General features: G+C 40.3%; 1 protein-coding gene across 2 annotated transcripts in view; it reads left to right on the forward strand.

The window, feature by feature from the left end:
- CPM (carboxypeptidase M) overlaps positions 1–18,839 on the forward strand; it is a 50,185-nt gene that overhangs the window by 27,090 nt on the left and 4,256 nt on the right. For both annotated transcript variants that reach the window (XM_072146679.1, XM_072146680.1), the window contains 5 exons: positions 6,328–6,425; positions 10,228–10,400; positions 12,119–12,303; positions 15,134–15,277; positions 17,489–17,641. In XM_072146679.1, the coding sequence (XP_072002780.1) occupies positions 6,328–6,425; positions 10,228–10,400; positions 12,119–12,303; positions 15,134–15,277; positions 17,489–17,641 (753 nt within the window). The remainder of the gene's footprint in view (positions 1–6,327; positions 6,426–10,227; positions 10,401–12,118; positions 12,304–15,133; positions 15,278–17,488; positions 17,642–18,839) is intronic.

Genomic DNA, 18,839 nt, shown 5'->3' on the forward strand with positions numbered 1-18,839 from the left:
TTTATTATTTATTTTTACTGTAAAAAACCTTTATTTATTTATTTTTACTTTTTTTACATTTACTGACATCTTAGCTTGAACAAGTGATCTTCTGATCACTTGTTCAAGCTATTTTACAGGTTACACAGTGCAATACAGATGTATTGCACTGTGTAATGTAAGACACTGAGCATGCTGCGCATGCCCAGTGTCTTACAGCCGGGTCCTGCCAGGAGGCAGGGACCCGGCACCGAAAGGAGGATAGCGCAGCCCCGGGCACCGGCAGTCCCGGGGCTGCGATCGGAGGAGCGGACCCCCCCGGTAAGATTCACATTTAAATAACTTTAAATGCCTCTAACACACCGCGGTCAGCGCGACCGCAGCGTGTTAGGGGTTAACACCCGCGATCGGAGAAACCTCCGATCGCGGGTGTTAGAGGCGGGTGTCAGCTATAACATATAGCCGACACCCGCAGCTTCTGGCCCCGGCTCCGTTCAGGAGGCGGGGCCAGAAGCTTGACGTAATAGTACTGCATTTTGCGGGAACGCACCTCCCGCGATGCAGTACTATTACGTCAAATGTCGGGAAGGGGTTAAAATATGTGTTGCATGCGTGCTGCCTATGGTTGTGCATTGTATGCTGCCGTATGTTAGCCAGCTAATAGTAGCCATCCATCAGTCAGCCATCATTTGCCAGCCCAAATTTTATATGGATACAGTACAGATGCAGTGCCTTATGTGCACAAACGTGTAAAAAAAACTTCATGTATATATACAGATTTATACAGCAGACAAATACAGTATAAATCATAAGTTCGTGTGAAAGGGGCCTTAGATCCTTATTTCATTTTCTAAAAAATATTTTAAAAAATGTGGAAATCATGTAATACTTTTTTTACTTGTAATGTCCTCCAAGTCTTTGTTTACAGAAGGGTGACCTTTGACTGCTGCAGAGAATCAGGGGTCACATACCTACCTACCCTGTTTCCCCTTAAATAAGACAGTGTCTTATATTAATTTTTGCTCCTAAAAAGGCACTAGGTCTTATTTTCAGGGGATGTGTTATATTTCCATGAAAAATAATTCACATTTATTGTTGAACAAAAATTAAACTTCTCTAACATCCTTATAACTCTCCAAACTTATTTAATGCCGAATTTCTTGTGACTCCATTTCTATTGGAATCATTGGCCCCAATCTCTCATGTTTAGCAATAGCACTTTCCTTAAATGATCCCCTTCTTGTCAGCACTTCAGTCTGGGTAGCTGCTGGTATCACATTTGCAGCCCAATAGATTTTATCCCACAAATTCTTCCACCATGTCACAACCTCTTGCAGCATCTAAATGAGCTACTAATATTAAGGTACGATATGGGGGGGAAGCTGCTGCAATGATTGCCGCTAGGTCTTATTTTCAGGGGAGGCCTTATATTTCTAAGCTTGAACAAAATTGTACTAGGTCTTATTTTTGGGGGATGTCCTATTTTAGGGGAAACAGGGTATATACATAACATCAATACACAAGTCAATCTGAAAGAAGGACTGGGAAAACAGCAGGATCAGTGGATTGCCTTTAGAAAATTTGCAGCAGATTTTATTTTTACCTTTAAGCATATTAGTTGTTTTGCTTTAATTCATTCATCTTGATTTTGGTAGGACATTGCGATTTTAACATTTTAAATATAATATTACTGTGAAAACTATTGGCAACTTGCATGACAAAGAGCCATATGACCAGGATATATGGTTTCCCCCTTGGAAAACAGGGCATCCTGGGGATTACAATTTTTCTCCAAGCCATGTTTGTATTGCATACAAAGTAAATAATGTAGCTACTTCCCCCTTTAAACTAACACACAAGCTAAATAGTAAAGTTTATTCCAATGAGTTCTTCACAAAACAAAGATGAGGTCACCAATTACTATTTTTGGGATACAAAGAACAGCCTATACGATAAGATAACTCGAAAAGCAGGACGAACTATCACTTTCTGTAAAAGCTAAAAAAAGCTAAAAAAAAATTAAAAACAGCTTAGTAGTGGTTTCTGCCTTCTTTCATAGAACCAGTGCTGCTCAACTGGTTAAACTGGTTACATTTTTCTGTAGACCCCACCATTCCTGAGCGATAAGTTCTAAGTTATTTTTGGCACCCAATATTCAAATGCAGCCCTATACTGTCAGGCAGGAAGTTGCAGACTGACTGCTTCAACCCCCGCCTGTTCAAATGATAGCTGAGATACTATGCACTATATTGGTCACTGCAATACTGGAATGGTGGGGGCTAGAGAGAAAAATCCAGTTATGCTGGACTCAGTTCCAAATATATGGGCTCACATTTACTAACAGTGCAAATGCAGTTTGCCTGTGTAGAGTGCAGAGGGCTCCAGATTCCCAATTTCTGGCGCACATTCTTCATGAATCTGGTGCCACCTGCACAGCTCCGACAGAGTGCACCCCTTTTTTTGGTGCACCTTTAACATGGGGCGTACAAAACAATTCTGCCAGACTTTGAATGATAAATCTGGCGCACGGTCCGACTGAGCCCCGGAACGCCCCCAAATTTGTGTTGCATGATGCCTTGTGCAGCTGCGCCACAAAAGGGTCAAGTGAAACACAAATGTGGCGGCGCAGGCACTTCTTAAATACCTGTTGCAAGCAGTTTGTACTACAAAGAATGTGCAAAGTCCAACAGAAAACTGGCACACAGCCCTTAGTAAATGTGCCTCATTATTTATTGGAGTCAAGAAACAGAAGCATTTCACTATGTATCAGGCAGATAAAAGCTAACATGTAATAGATATGATATCTAACAATTGTCTGGAAAGCACAAAAATACTTGGTCATGACAGAAAAGGATATACTCATTGGGCCAGATCTATTATTCTGGTTGCGACAGTTTTCTGTCATACTTTACCCAGAAAAGAACGTCTTTGGACATGCATTTAAGAAGTGTTTGGCTAGCTTTGTCGCAGCTGCACTTTGTCCAACAAGACAGAAAAATGTGCATCTAAAGGGACGTGTTAGTAGTTAGTCAGAGTTTGTGACACATTTAATACAGCAACTCAACAGAATTGTGTCGCACTTTGTGGAGGGAATTTAACAATATGTCTCAGGTTCCGCCAATTTCTAGCTGGAAAACACTAGTCCTTTGCTGCGCCAGATTTATCACTGTGATGATGAATTCGGGTGCAGTGTAAGACTGTCGGTTCCTACTCTAGACCTACTTTTAGTTGGTCTTAACCGTACGGCAGAATTTTGGGCGCATGAGCGAATTCCCGCGATCCACGCCCTTTCTCACAAGGTCAGGCCCATCCCACAGAGGTCACGCCCCCTTAATCGGACAAGTCAGGAAACTGTCAAAAAAAGGTCTAAAAGCCTTGATAACTGTAGTGCCAGGCATTTTAATGTTTTTGGCACCAAACCACCAGATTTGTGGCTCAAGTGCGTTAATAAATCCTCCCTGTATGTTGAAGATACACCTGAAAAAAGATAGTGCACACTTCCATAGCAGTCCAGGGTGCGCCAGATAATTGAAGACTGTGCACCAGTATTCAATAATCTGCACATTTGTGAGGAAGACTAAGTGCAGTTTGTCTCACTTTTAATAAATCTGGGCCATTGACTAAATGTTGTTTTAGGAACAAAGAGTGATGGTTATTCCCTGTAATATTTGTTGAAGGTCCTTAGATGCTTTAAACTTCTAATTGATTTGTGATATTTTCATTATGAGCTTGAAGATTACAATTAAAAATGTATTTCTGGTAGCCCAAGATATATTGAGCACAATTTATATTGCTCATTGACACCTAGAGCAAAAAGTTAATGTTCAGTGATTTTAATATTCAGAAAACAAGTCTTGGCTGGATATGTAATCCAAATAAATCTATAAAATATGTTTTCTAGATGACTTCACTTTAAATGAAAACAATATGTAGCCATATATGATATAAACTGTTTGTTTGGTAGCTATGTCTTTGTGTATAGTCAATCGGGTTGTTTTGTCTTGATAAACCAGTTAAACAGCACAGGACTGGACATTTCCAGCATTGTCAGTGAGTTCACAGCTTTGTCTGCTGTCTATTATTCTCTTTTCAGCTCTATCATGGGGTATATGTGGATGTACATTTTCTTTATTTTATTTGTTTTCATTCTAGCAGGCTTTCATTTTACAGTACTTTGTCGGACTAGTTTAACCCCTTAAGGACACATTTTCACCTTTAGGACAGATTTTTCAAATCTGCCATGTGCCACGATGAACGCTTCAACGTATCGAGCTTTTCTTAGACAGTTTTTTTCATAACATTTTATACTCCACATTGATGCTATATTTTGGTTGAATTTTTTTGCCCTGGTATTTATAAAAAATTTAATTTTGGTGAATTTTTTGATATTATGATTTCTAAATGCTATCATAGAGTTAGTTTAACCTCCCAAATTGGTTGCAAACTAACCTTAACCATATGTCTGCTTTGTATTGACATAGCAAAAAATAACATTTAAAAAATGATCTTATTTTACTAGGATGTTAGGAGGTTTACAGTTCGAACAGCGATTTTCCAAATTTTTTAGGACATTTTAGATTCAATTATTTAAGAAGTCAATTAATCTTTAAGGGGTTTTAAAAATTCTAGTTATTAGAAACCCTCCACAAATCACCCATTTTTATAACCGCACCCCTTAAACTAAGCATCTCAAGAATTAAAACATGAAGGTCCTATTTGGAATTTACAATTTTGACAATGACATCACATGTTCATGCAGGATAAAACAGATTTTGTTTTGCAGTTTCCTTACGAGTAGGAAAATAAAAACCTTGCTGTTTTGTTTTGATTTTTTTCTTTCATATAAGGTCCTTTGTGAGAGCTTGATGATGTAGGGAGTCGTACTGCAGTGCTTCCTGGGAAAGGGTGTTCAAAATAGCTGTGTAAGACAGAGGAGGGTATGTGCTGGTAGGGGGAGTATATAATCTGTTACTCCTGTTGTCAGTAGTGGATGTAATGCTATTGTTTTTTTATAGAGGTGTTATCTTTTACTGTAATCTTTTATTTAATGAGTGAAGGGGGGGGGGCAAATCAGAGAGAGCTGGGGTCCATAATATGAAGGATGCGAGGGGGCCACAATGTGTCAGGGATCTGTGAGGGGAACACAAACAGGAAAATTATATTGTAGGCCAAGTTAGGGGCAAGGCAAAATGGGTAAAAAAAAGGGGCCACATCTACTGTCCCTCTTTCACCTCCACAAAAGATGAGAGGTATGTATTATCTGTTTTCGGTAGTGCATACAATGATGTTGTTTTTCCTATTGAGGTGTTATCTTTTAATGTAATCTGGTCTGTCTTGTCTATAGGGTGAAAACCTCAACATAATTTAAACTTTACACTTTAAAACAATTTAAGGCAAAAATATATTTGAAGGGGTATTCACACCTGGGTACTCACATTCAGTTTCATTAATTTGTCATATATAAACATTTCTTCAATATTTACCTGTGTGAAGATAATTTCTCAAAAATGTAGTCATATGGTCCAAGGCTAACTCCTTGGATACGGCCACCTCTGCTGGGGTGATTGCACAAAGAAACAAAAGAAACACAGCTGTCCTGTGGTAATGAATGCTAAGTCAAGGTGGTGAGGCAGGACTATATAGCGAATGTCTGGCCATTGCTGCCAAAATGTGAGGTGGTTGCATCCGAGGAAGCCATCTTGTTTCTAAGGGGCAACATGGCTATATTTATGAGAAATTATCTTCACACAGGAACATTTTTTTTATAACATCCAATTGAAGAAATGTTTATATATGGCAAATGAATTAAATTAAATGTAAATGTCCAGATGGGAATACGCCTTTAAGGTGGATGGAATTTAGTATACTAGCAGAAGATGGCTACTACATGCAGAGAGGGGGATCTCTGTAGCATCCCTGCCCTATATAGATGTGTATTATAGGATAAGACCTTGATGTTGGTATTATATTAAGAAGAAGATTTTCATCTTTCAAATTGCTTCAAGCTTGTGGTTCTGCAAACTACAGAGCCAGAGAAACAGGCAATTTAAGTAAAATGCAAGAGTTGGATTTTTCTTTGCAGCTCACATTCCCACAGAACATTTATTGGTTTTAAAAGATGTGAATTATATCTTTATATTATGTAGAAAGTATGATACTAAGTACTATAGAACCCAAGTAACTCCTCTTTCAGCCTCGGTTATTTACAGGCAAGGTGTGACTTCTCTCAGCTCATTTGTATATCTCTTAGGAGGATATTTTTAAATAGGTAAATGGGCAAGATTTAACACAAAAGAGAGGATGTACCATATTTCCCATTTTAATGCATTTTCTGTCATTTTTCTTTAGGTCGAGACCTTTGGGTTTTTGTTGTGGGAAAATACCCAACGAAACATACAGTTGGAATTCCTGAATTTAAATATGTTGCCAATATGCATGGGAATGAGGTATGTAGGAGATCCCAAATAACTGTCTGCAGTTTCTATTGTTGTAAGAGGAAAAGTAATACATTGCCTATTTTATTTATTCTATTGTTATGTGTAATAGGAAAAGTAATACATTGCCTATTTTATCATAAATAATTCATTTTCCTTGTGAATTCTAATAAACATGATAATTTCCCTTTATGCCATATATAGTTTAATTGGGTTTGTTCTAATGGTGTGAAGGGTCAAAACATCACTTTATATTATTATGGAAATAGTAGTATTATATAACCTTACCTCAGCAACAGTAGTATTTACACAAACCACAAGCGTAGAGTATCTCAGCTACCATCTAGAAACATTGACATCTTGTGGACAGATGGTAGAACACATTGTACAACTTTCAATGTAAATATCATAAATAAATCCCTACTCTACCAGTTGCAGTATAAATATAACACTTGGTCTTCTTGTTTCAGATCTTTTTCAGTTTTTGTATTTGTATTTACATTGGTTCTCGTCTTCATGTAATGTATGTGAACCCCTTATTGATTGTACAGCACCATGGAAATAATGGTGATTTATAAATAAATAATAATAACAATGACCAAAGCTCATGGAAGGAATACAAGACAATTGTGTCTTCCACCTGGAAAAATGTAAAGAAACTTTTAGTCAAGTCAAGTGTTTCAGCTATATGCAAATATTACCTGATATTCATTAGCAAATTCCTAAAACATAGCTTGCTCTCTAACCGTTGGCTTGGGCTGTTTGTTCTAGGAGCTCTGTTAGTAACATGACTGGCATTTACATTGACCTTGGGCCCTGTGAATTAGAACACAAGACCAAAAAGTAGCTGACCTCAGGTAGTAGATGCTATGTAGGTATTCTGCTATGTGCTTTAACTCAGCGTAATTGAGAAGGCCCATAGAAGAAGGATGCTGGTTGGCGAGAAATTATATTTATATGTATGTCATCTCAGTCATCTAGTGCAGAGGTCCCCAACCTTTTTTGCATCAGGGACCGGCTTTAAGCTAGACCAGTTTTCCATGGCCCGGTGGGGATGGGGGCGGGGCTTTGGTCATATGGGGTGGGGTTATGGAGGGGTGGAGCTTATAATATAAGATATCAGGGAGTGTCCAGACCAGATCCATCAGATTGGTTTGGTGTAAAAATAAAGCAATGCAAAATGCATACAGCGTGTCGCCATGTAGTATAAAATGCATACAGCGTATCGCCATGTAGTATAAAATGCATACAGCGTATCACCATGTAGTATAAAATGCATACAGCGTATCACCATGTAGTATAAAATGCATACAGAATACCGCCATGTAGTATAAAATGCATCCAGCGTGCCACCAAGTAGTATAAAATGCACACAGCATGCCACCAAGTATTCTAAAATAGATACAACGTACTGCCAAGTAGTATAAAATGCATACCGAATACTCCCATGTAGTACAAAATAGAAGCCCTGATAAATATCACAAATGCTGCATATACATACAGCATATATACACATAAACAAACAGTAGATACAGCATATACACACACACATACACACACACATACATACACACACACACACATCTATACATACTTATAGATACACATATATGTATACACACATCTATACATACTTATACATACACATATATGTATACACACATCTATACATACTTATACATACACATATATGTATACACATATCTATACATACTTATACATACACATATATGTATACACACACACATCTATACATACACATATATGTATACACACACATCTATACATACTTATACATACACATATATGTATACACACACATCTATACATACCTATACATACATACATACATAGAAGTTACCTTACCGTACTCTTTTCTTCTTTTACGGTCCTGGCAGGTTCTGCCTTGTCCTCCGGCGGGGGGCTGAAGCCTGGGGGAACCGGAGCCTAGGGGGGCTGTCTGGAGCCTGGGGGGGGGGTGTTACCGGAGCCGGGGGGCGGCAGAACGGAGGGGGGGGGGGGAAGCCGGAGCCGGTAGCTTAGGGTAGTATGCAGGGAGTGGGGGAACCCGGAGAGGACAGGTGGGGCTGCAGTCAAGGGGATGTTCCGGGAGTTCACAGGTGCCGGCCGGCAAGCAGGCGGATGTGCCGCCGGCGGTCATGTGGAAGTGCCGCGCAGCAGTGCGGGAGGGTAAATGTGCCGGCAGGCACAAGGGTACATGTGTCGGCGCGAGCTGGGGGAAGTACCGGGCGCCTGTCATGGGGAAGTGCCGGCTTGCGGGGGGATATGCCAGCCCGCGGGCATGTGGATATGCCAGCCGCGGGACAGGTTCATGTGCTGGCAGGGGGTTGTGCTAGCCGGAGCATGTGGCGGCGGGCGAGAGTATGTGTCCGCCGGCGGGCTGGAGCCCGGTGCTGCGCCCTCATCCAGCAGGAGGCGCGCCGCCTGAGGTGAGATACTCAACTCGCCTCATGGCAGGTGCGCCCCTGGGAGCAGGGAGCCGAGAGCCTGGAGGGGGGAGAGCTCGGTGCCGGCAGGGTCTGGGGGCCGTGGGAAGGTGCCGGCGGCATCGGGGGGGGGGGTGGGCGCAAGGTGCTGGCAGCGTCGGGGAGCAAGGTGCCGGACGGAGGGCTGCAACGTGGTCCCGTCCGGTGCGGGAGCTCAGTGCTGGCCGGTGCCGCCCCTGCGCGGACCGGCTGATAAACTCCAACGGCCCGGTCCTGGTCCGCGGACCGGCGGTTGGGGACCTCTGATCTAGTGCAGCTACAGTATGTATAAAAATGACCTGGGGTGTTTGCTAGATAATCTACCCATTTTATTATAGGGGAGTTTAAATCATGTATGCATTGAGGCACTATGACTGCTTTTCATAACTAATGCAGGGTGTGGGGGCTCACCAAGTTCGAGGGCCCACTAAGTTCAGGGACACACCAGTGGATTCACCTGTCCACCTGTGGGCCAGTTCAAGCCTGTGCCAACACCTTCTGTAACACCCCCTGTCACACTTCATTGCTTACATAACTCAAGATCAATACCAGTCTCTCAGATGACACTTCCTACAATAGGGCATTCAACCACTGCAGCTGTCATGCCAGGAATGCTCCTATATACACAGATACAGATACACAGATTTATACATACAGGTCTGGAACCAAGACAACTACATAGATAAAGAACCAGTACCAAGATTAGTACATACAGTACTAAAACCAAATTTACTACATAGATACGTTATCAGAACCAAGCTTACTACATATATAGAGGACCAGAACCATACATACTATATAGATTCAGGACTTGAGCTAAAATTCATAAATGGCTACAGGGCCAGAAAATAGCTTACTACATGAATATGTTGCCATAACCCAAATAACTCCATAGACATGTTCACAGAACCAAGCTTACTACATAGAAACAGCAACAGAACCAAACTTACTATATTAATACAGGACCATAACCAAGCTTACTACATGGCTAGAACCATGTAGAGTCAGACAGACAGTCTTACACTGCATCAGATTTATCATAGTATCTGATGCTGGATAATACATCTGATGTAACATAAGACTGTCTCCATGTAGCCCTCTCTCATAGGAGAAGATAACACAGGTTCTCTCCACAGCACAGGGTGGTGTGGCACAATTGTAAGCTAATGGGTAATGCCAGCACTTATTGTAAAACCTAACATTTGACCCTTACATTCCCTTTTACAAAATTATCCACTCATATTTTCATCCATTAATTGTGTCTTACTCCAGAATGTTGCACATTATGACTTTATAAGCAGTATTTGTCCTTGTTTTATTATATATAGGCAGTGGGGAGAGAAATCCTGCTCCATTTGATTGAGTATCTGCTGACAAATTATCAAAGCAATGCCACAGTAACTCAGTTGGTTACTAATACCAGAATACATCTTCTGCCTTCAATGAACCCAGATGGCTTTGCAGCTTCATCGCCAAATGACTGTGATAGTGTTAATGGAAGGCAAGTAGCCATTTGAGTTGCTCAATTCATTTCTTATTTATGTACATTTGTTGCAGGACCAAATACATCATATTGCCATTATTAATTATTTGTTTACAGGATTTATAGGCGAAAAAGTAGAATTCCTGATTATCCTGTCCATACACAGAGTGATAGACTGATCTCCCTGTATGAATGTGTACACAGGAGGGTGTATAGTACTGTGTGGGAGTATTAATGTGAGAGTAGGATTCTCTCTTTGTTCCCTAGGAAGATGTTAGATTTTATTGTCTTTTCATATAAAAATCTAGCTCCAAATCATAGATCTTTGAATGTCGCAAAGCTCAATTATTCTTCCTCTTTGATATCAAGTGTATAACATGTTCTAATGTGTATAACATGCACCAATTGATAGAGGAGGCATCCGACTGTTCCATGCATTTTCTTTGTGAATGGCAAAAATAGCAAAGCCCAGATCTTACTCCTCTATGACAACCAATAAAACTTGTGACTACCCCTGTAATAAAGAACCAATAAATGTTACAGTTTTTACAAATATAACGCTTCCAAATAGCTGCCATATTCAGGCCTCTCCAGCCCATCAAGAAGTTGATTTATAGGCTTCACTACAAACTTTATGAACTTTATCTGTGAAAACTGCTAGTTTTTGCTAGCAGGGCATGTCCCCACAGTGCTACGGTTGAAATCAACAAACCACTTTGACCCTTTGTATGTGCAGAGAAATCTAAGCATTCATAGTGTTCGTGCACTAGACTGGCTCATTCAACTTATTCATTAAATTGGCCCTTCAAACAAAATCTGAAAGAAAACTGACTAAATAATAATGGAAAAAAAATCTGTTTTCAACTAATGTAACAATTTTGAACCAGCCTTTTGGCTCACTTACACAAACATTTACATATCAAGGGCCAGAAACAACATAAAGGTTGTTTACAGCCCATGTGTCATTGGCATGTGAGGTCCACTTATGACAGGACAAGAGACTGCTCGAGCTGTAAACAAGAATAGGACCTGCCCTGAGTATTGTGGCTCGGCAGTTGCAGGCATTCCATAACATTTTCACCCCCTGTGTCCTGGGCCTTAGGGTAGTTTCACATTAGAGGTTTTTTTCACATCAGTGATTTTTCATTGAACCCATTTTGGCTTATGGACACATACTTATTGGTCTTCGCTTCCTGGCTTCAGAGACTTTTCAAACTGAAGTGTAAAAAAGCCAACTGAAAAGAATGGGTCACTAAGGCATCTGTGAAAAATCACTGAAGCCAGGAAGAGAAAACCAATCTGTATGTGTCCATAAGCCAAATTGGGTTCAGTAAAAAAATCACTGATGTGAAAAAAACGCCAATGTGAAACCACCCTTAGCCAGCTACAAATCTTAGCAATAATAGCAATTTTGTGGCTTCACTCTTGACCATGTAAAATTTGTAACATATGTGACTTTCAGCAGTATACAATCTTACATTGACCCAAATCCATAATAATTTATCCATTATGATAAATTGTGAGATCATCATTTAAAAAAGTGGTTTTTGACTAGTTTTTATTGATGCCCTTTACATAACTGTTCAAGTCCTGTACAATCCAGCGCACAGAGCTGGAAGAAGATGGGGCCATTATTCATCATACAAAATGTTTCTCTACTTTTTTCTTTCTATAGAATTCCATTGCTATCACTTGTACTATATTCAATGAACTTTAGAACATTTTTTAATTTCTAGGTTCAATAAAAACGGCTACGATCTGAACAGGAACTTTCCTGATGCATTTGAGGAGAATAAAGATCCAGTCCAGCCAGAAACACAAGCAGTTATGGGTTGGATTAAAAGTGAAACTTTTGTACTCTCTGCTAACTTCCATGGTGGTGCTATGGTTGCCAGCTACTCATATGATAACTCATATACTGGTAAGATCAAATAAATGTGCTGTATAATATTCTATGAAAATACATGTATTGCAGGGTATTATAAGTGTCAGCCTATGCACTTGCATAGGCTGGCACTGTGCCAGTAAGATGACGTCACAGACGCCATCTTACTAGCAGTGCCAGCAGGCAGTGCTGGGGACCAGATCGGATCCCAGCACTTATATAGCAGCGATCAGCGTGGGAGAGACACCCCAGAGGCATGTTAGATGCCATGGTCACGCTGACCGCACCATTTAACGGGTTACACACCCGCGATCGGAGTGGGTTACTCTGGGGTGCCGGCTATATGTTACAGCCGGCACCCCGTGTTTCACGATGCCGGTTCGGCTCCGATCCTGAGCCGAGCCGGCATCAGCTCAGTGGCGGATATATCCGCCGCTGAGCGCTAAGTCACTGCGCTCCGTGGCGGATATACTAAGGGGTTAAGTTTACATTTATTTGTCTTCAGGGCACACTGGAGAAAACAATCTATACAATATATATATATACATTTTACAAAGTGTAGATTAATAATAATCCTCATTTATATAGCGCCATATGATTCCGTAGTGCTTTACACATCTATTACACGCTGAGTACTAAAAAATAAAAGTAATTAAGTTACCTTGTTCTGAACTAATGGGGAAAATGGTTACTTCACACTTGAAGATCCTTTCTGCTCTTGATGTGATGGTAAATAATAACCCCAGGCAAAGACCATGGGCAGAATGGGTGACATGCTTATATTAGGTGTAGGTGTAAAGAACATCCAACCTTCAATCAGATGGAGGACCTTGAATGAGTTCTAACTTCTCAATGGGAGGTCATAGGATCATTTTTCTGATGTCATCAAACCCATCTAAATCTCTAGAGTCTGTTGAGACTGTTGAGATCAAATATGACCCATTCACCACGCTCTAGAAGACTTGTTATATGCAGTTCACCTCTCCAGTACGTCTTCAGTTTTTTTCTTCAGTTATTGTGAGCCAGAAGCAGTAGAACACACAGAACAGATGAAAGTCTTTCCAGTGACTATACGGAGGTCCATTAGTTACCAAACTTACCAAGTTTTTAAATCTACCCTCCCATTCAGAAAAGTATATGGCCCATGGCAGTCTATATGTGAATAAGTGCATACTAGCCAAGGGAGTGGAAACTTTTCATTGCTAATTCACATTAACTGTTGGTGGCCATATATTTCAAAAGGGGAAAAGATTGCATAGTTGCACCCCCACTGATCACAAGAATGAGTGATCTATTTAATTGCATGGTAGTGTTGTAAATTGGCAGTAGTGTAGATTTGTACTGTGTTAGCCATGGAGAGCAGAAGAAGAGTGAAGAAATAGCAGGGCCAGGCCAAGCACAGATAGCAGGGGAATCTCTAGCACTCCCGTAGAATACCACTCCAAGCACTTGCAGTCCATGCCAGATGTATGGCGTGGACAGAGCAAACTGACTGCAGGAGGCGGGGGTGGGGGGTAGATAAAAGATATTTTTTTATTCATGCTGCTACCTAGAAATATGCTAAAAAGACCTACAGGGGACATACATATTACAGAAGAAGGTTGTGTTTGTGAGCTAGGGGGGAACTCTCTGGTGACAGGTTACTTTTAAGTAGTTGATACACCTCCTTTAGGATAACACTGACTTTCTTGCATCCCTGTCTGTACTGCCCGGGAGATCACTAGAAAATAAACTTTTGACAGTTTTTTTTTTCTTCAAAATTTCGTGTTATGGTATTGAAGAAGGCAGCCCACATTATATATCTAGATATTAGATAAATTAAAAAGGTAGTAAATAAGAGATATGTTTTACTTCTTAGTGATTAAATATACTTTTATTAAAGTTTTTCATATAAAAGAAAAAACAGAACAGTACAAAGCAATCCAATCTATCACCCACCCCAAGCGTGTATCAGGTTTGAGCAAAGCTTTTACAGAGTGCTAAATACAGACTGAGGCTAGATTCACACCAACGTATGCTTGCCAGGCCGTAGCTGGGCGGGCATACGTCCAGCGCGATGTAGAGGAGGAAGAGCGACCCATCCCCTCTCCATAGAAATGCATGGTGTACGGGCCGTGCACATGGGGAAAAATAGGATATGACCTATCTTTTCCCCGTGTACGGAGCAGTACAGTGCCACACGTATGTGGCACCGTATCGCTACGTGTGCCCATTGCTGTGCACCCATTGTGGCTGTACATACGTCCCCCACACGGTCGTGTGAATGTGGACAGTTAAAATATAGAATGAAGATGGTCACATTATTAAGACGTCACGTCCCAACATGGCACATAAGCTGTTCAACTAGAGATTCTACCAAACATTCTTTCTCTGATTAAAGACAAAGATGACAAGCCCGGGGTTTCGAGCCATGGGCCCACATCGTCTCAAATTTTTTAAGCGTGTTTCTTTTTTGCTAAAAATTTTTGCCAATCGTAAGGATACGCTAACTCTTACAATAAATTCAAACTCACATGGAGGGTTAACGTCCTTACAGTGAAAGGCGAGAAATTTTTATAGTTAAATATAGTAGACACAAAATGGCAAGCCTGGGACCCTCCAGTACATTAAGGAAAACAACACACCCGGAAATGCACTCCAGAGATATTCTTGGAAAATTTGTGGAATAAACCCTATCAATTAGGCTGAGGACTTCCTCCCAATAGCTACAGAGCCTAGGGCAGTTCCACATTAAGTGAATAAGATGCGCATCCACAGTCTTGCCGGAGTGAAATATACTCTCTGGAAGGTTAGAGAGATGGTGCGCCTCACTGAATATGTCTTATTTCTAATGTGTTTGACTTATCTCCACATCTCTTCTAAACAGTACCACCAGATAATGATGTGTTGATGTACCTAGCTCAAAAATATTCTGAAAATAATTTGCAAATGTACAGCAGCAATTCTTGTCCTGGCTTTTCTGGCTTTACTAATGGTATCACAAATGGAGCTGTGTGGTACAAAGTCAAAGGTGAGAACTTTCTGTTATACAACATTATATGCTCTAAAGTTTGTGTAAGTTACTAAAAGTGTGTGCATTCTAAAGGTAGCATATTTAATTTCTTACATTGTATAGATATTTGCACTACTCTGAAATCTGAATCTGAAAATGTCTTTAATTTTTTTCAAAAACTGTTTATGTGTGACCTGTACTGAAAAAGTAGTTTTAGGGAGGGTTGACATGATATTTATAACATAAAGTTATAATGTTTTTACTAAATTCATACATGTGATTCCCCATTTAAAAACAATGTGCTGATTTGCCCTTTTCTTTCCAAAATAATGGCATTTTCTGTTCTGTTTGACAAGAATCTTTCTCCACCAGAGGTAAAGTGGGCAGAGACCAATATCTTCCTGTATTTGCCCTAAAGCTGTGTCCAATTTACTTTGCCCAAAGATCCCATTGTACCTTGTGTTCTCTCATTAAAGGGGTATTCCAGAAATCAGCATAATTCTTATACAAATGGATACTCAAAATATAAGTTAATATGTAATTGTTATTTAAAATGTTGCAGAAAATGCTGTGGACATACACTGTAATGAAGAATTAAAATGCTACTGGCCCTTTAATCAGTCCTGTGATTTCCTCCTCTCGGAGCAGCCACAGAACAGAAGATGGCCGCTGGTCACATGTCCGCATCACATGTCCTGCACCTGCCTGAGCAGGTCATGTGATCACCACTAAGTTTGGCTGTAGTGGGTTGGTTGCAGTTCATCCACTATGGCCAGTGGTATGGTGATGTGCAGGGATGGCAGTTGCATATCATTACTATGGTAACAGAGCAAGAAAGTGTGTTAGATTGTTACAAGCAGCAGAGTATAGGAGGGAGGAGGAGTTACTGAGAACTAAAGGATCATGGAACTTGTAGTTTCCAGAGGCGGCCATCTTGGTGATAACTTTAGAGAGACCATAAATTTTGTAAATCATAAAATAAAAAGCTCCATTTGGTGACTAATGACATTGAGCTTTGTTATATTCATTTATTTATAGAATTATAGGTTTTCGTGTCAGACGTTCATATTCCCGGAATACCCCTTTAAACTCTGATACACACAAACACAGAGCACTGTCATATGACCTCCCCTTCCTTCTAATGATGTGTAGTTCGCGAATGAGCCTCCCAGTGAGCCAATGGAGTATTAACTGACCCACCACACCCTCTTTAACCCGATACAATCGGGTTAAAAGTGGAGTGGTGTGGGGTGTTTGACTGGCCTGCGGCTCCCTATTATATATTTTAAAGGGAGCTGTTCAAGAGCCATCTCTTCTAAAAGAGTGGGGCCTAATGATCCTGCTCACTAAGAACAGCCGTAATTCCCATCACTACTTTATTCCTCCTCTGTGAGCAGGGAGCAGCAGCAGTAGACCCTCCGCATCTGTGCTTCCTAAGATTTTGTAGAATTGTTTACAGGACGGATTCACAGGGCTTGTCAGCACAGGCAAGGGAAGCAGCTACTTCAGGACTGAGCTAAACTGAGAAGGATATTAAAGAAACTGCTGGATATAGGTAACAAAGATATTAGGCAATGTTGTTTCTCATCCCAAGAGTTATTGAGGTGTGGAAAAAAAAACTTGACAGTTGTGCTTTAAGGATATATCCTCTGTAACACCTGACAGTTAAGTTTTTCTCCCACTGTGATTTTATTGATCCGTTTTAAGCACTGGCCTCCTTCAGTGCATCTATGATGGGTGGCTCACTGGGTCCTTAGAGCTGGCATCCTTAGTCCACTTTGGCCCATGGTCAAAATACAGATACACTTCTGGAGAACCCCAAAAAAACTATATATTTGATGATTGCAGTGTCATCAAATAGTTTTACAAACGGTAAATTAAGTTTTAATACAGCTTCTTTATTGTGTAAGCTTTTATTGTCTGTTTTATTGACATAGCTCAGGTTAATGGATTTACAGGTTGCTTACTTATATGGCCACTTTCATTATGGTGGAAACTTGCCCTTCAAATCAATAGAATGTGGATTAACACAGATATTGATGTAGAATGTTCATACATAATCTGCAATGCAGAAAAAAACACTTTAATAGGTTTAAAAAGTTCTAAAAACTTGTTGGATCCCCTTTGTGGTTGAAGGTTCTCTTGATAATAATGAAACTGGGAGGGGTGATGTTTGCTGAGTTATGAGCATGATGTTTCTATGCTTATATCTGTGGTTACATATTCCAGGTGGCATGCAAGATTACAACTACATCTACAATCAATGTGTTGAAATCACTCTTGAAGTGTCATGCTGTAAATATCCAGATCCCTCCACACTTCAGGGGTTTTGGAATGACAACAAAGTGTCTGTTATTGAATACATCAAACAAGTCCATATGGGTATGTGCCTTGACATATTTATACAGTGAGTATGGTCATGAAGATATGTGTCCTTCAGATTTAACCAAGACATGATAAATGACATGGATTTAAGGAAACTGCATAAATTGACCAAACATTGCCCCAATGTTAGACCGTTTGTGAGAAAATCATGGGCACAGTACACTGACTTCTTATTTTATTTCATCATAAAGGATGAACACAAAAGTGACCGTTTGGTGCTATTAGCGCTTCATCTGGCTAAAATCATGCAGTACCCACACACGTGACACGTCTTGTATAACCATTTGCGACCCACCTCCAGAAATAACACCTCCTTGTTACAAAGATATGTAATAGTAATCTCTTAAAAAATGGGGTAGCATAGTAAAATAGTGGACATAAAGCAAGGCTGACAACCACATTAATGTGGGAGCGACATGTGTGGGCGGATGTGATGATGCTCTGAACTTTAGTGCATGATCTCAATCACAGCAAAGTGTGCATTCTGACATAAGGAGAGCTTGACTTCAGTGCTAAACTCTCTGCCTCTGTGACATTATCCAATCAGTTAAGTCTCACTTTAAAGGAGATTTTCTGGACGATCTCAACACACTGGGCCATGAAAGGAACATAATTTGGAAGGCAACACACTGGCAATGGTTTATTAGGCCCAATTATGCTCACAGATTCTCTTCAAGGGAAAATGTGGGCCACCTTGTTCATTCTAAACGTATTCACATATAAACTTCTGGAGGCCATTTCTTTTGACTAGATGGACATATTTAGGATATAGGACACATCCTAGCAATGCATTTGTACAGGACCAGGAGAGGGTACAATATTTCTCTTTTGCATATTTTCTATATAGTGTGATAAACTGGCTAAATTTAAAAGAAATCTACCACTAGGATCAAGGACTGTAAACCAAGAACATTTACCTGCTGGTATGTGTCCCTTCTATCAGGATCTGGTCTTCTTTTAGCTTCTCATGCCCTTGTTTTTAAGAAAAAAGGCTTACAAAATTATGTAAATCAGCCTGAGGGGCTCTGGGCTCAATGAACACCAATGGATCTCAGAGCTCCTCAGGTCAATTTCTATAATTTTTAACAGCCATTTAAAAAAAACAGGGCATGTAAGCGTGCTTGGTTTACAATACCTCATCCTGGTGGTAGATTTCCTTTAAGGTCACAGAAGTCAGTGGCTACGTGTACAAAAT

This window comes from Engystomops pustulosus, chromosome 4 (assembly GCF_040894005.1).
Source record: "Engystomops pustulosus chromosome 4, aEngPut4.maternal, whole genome shotgun sequence".
Taxonomy (NCBI): domain Eukaryota; kingdom Metazoa; phylum Chordata; class Amphibia; order Anura; family Leptodactylidae; genus Engystomops; species Engystomops pustulosus.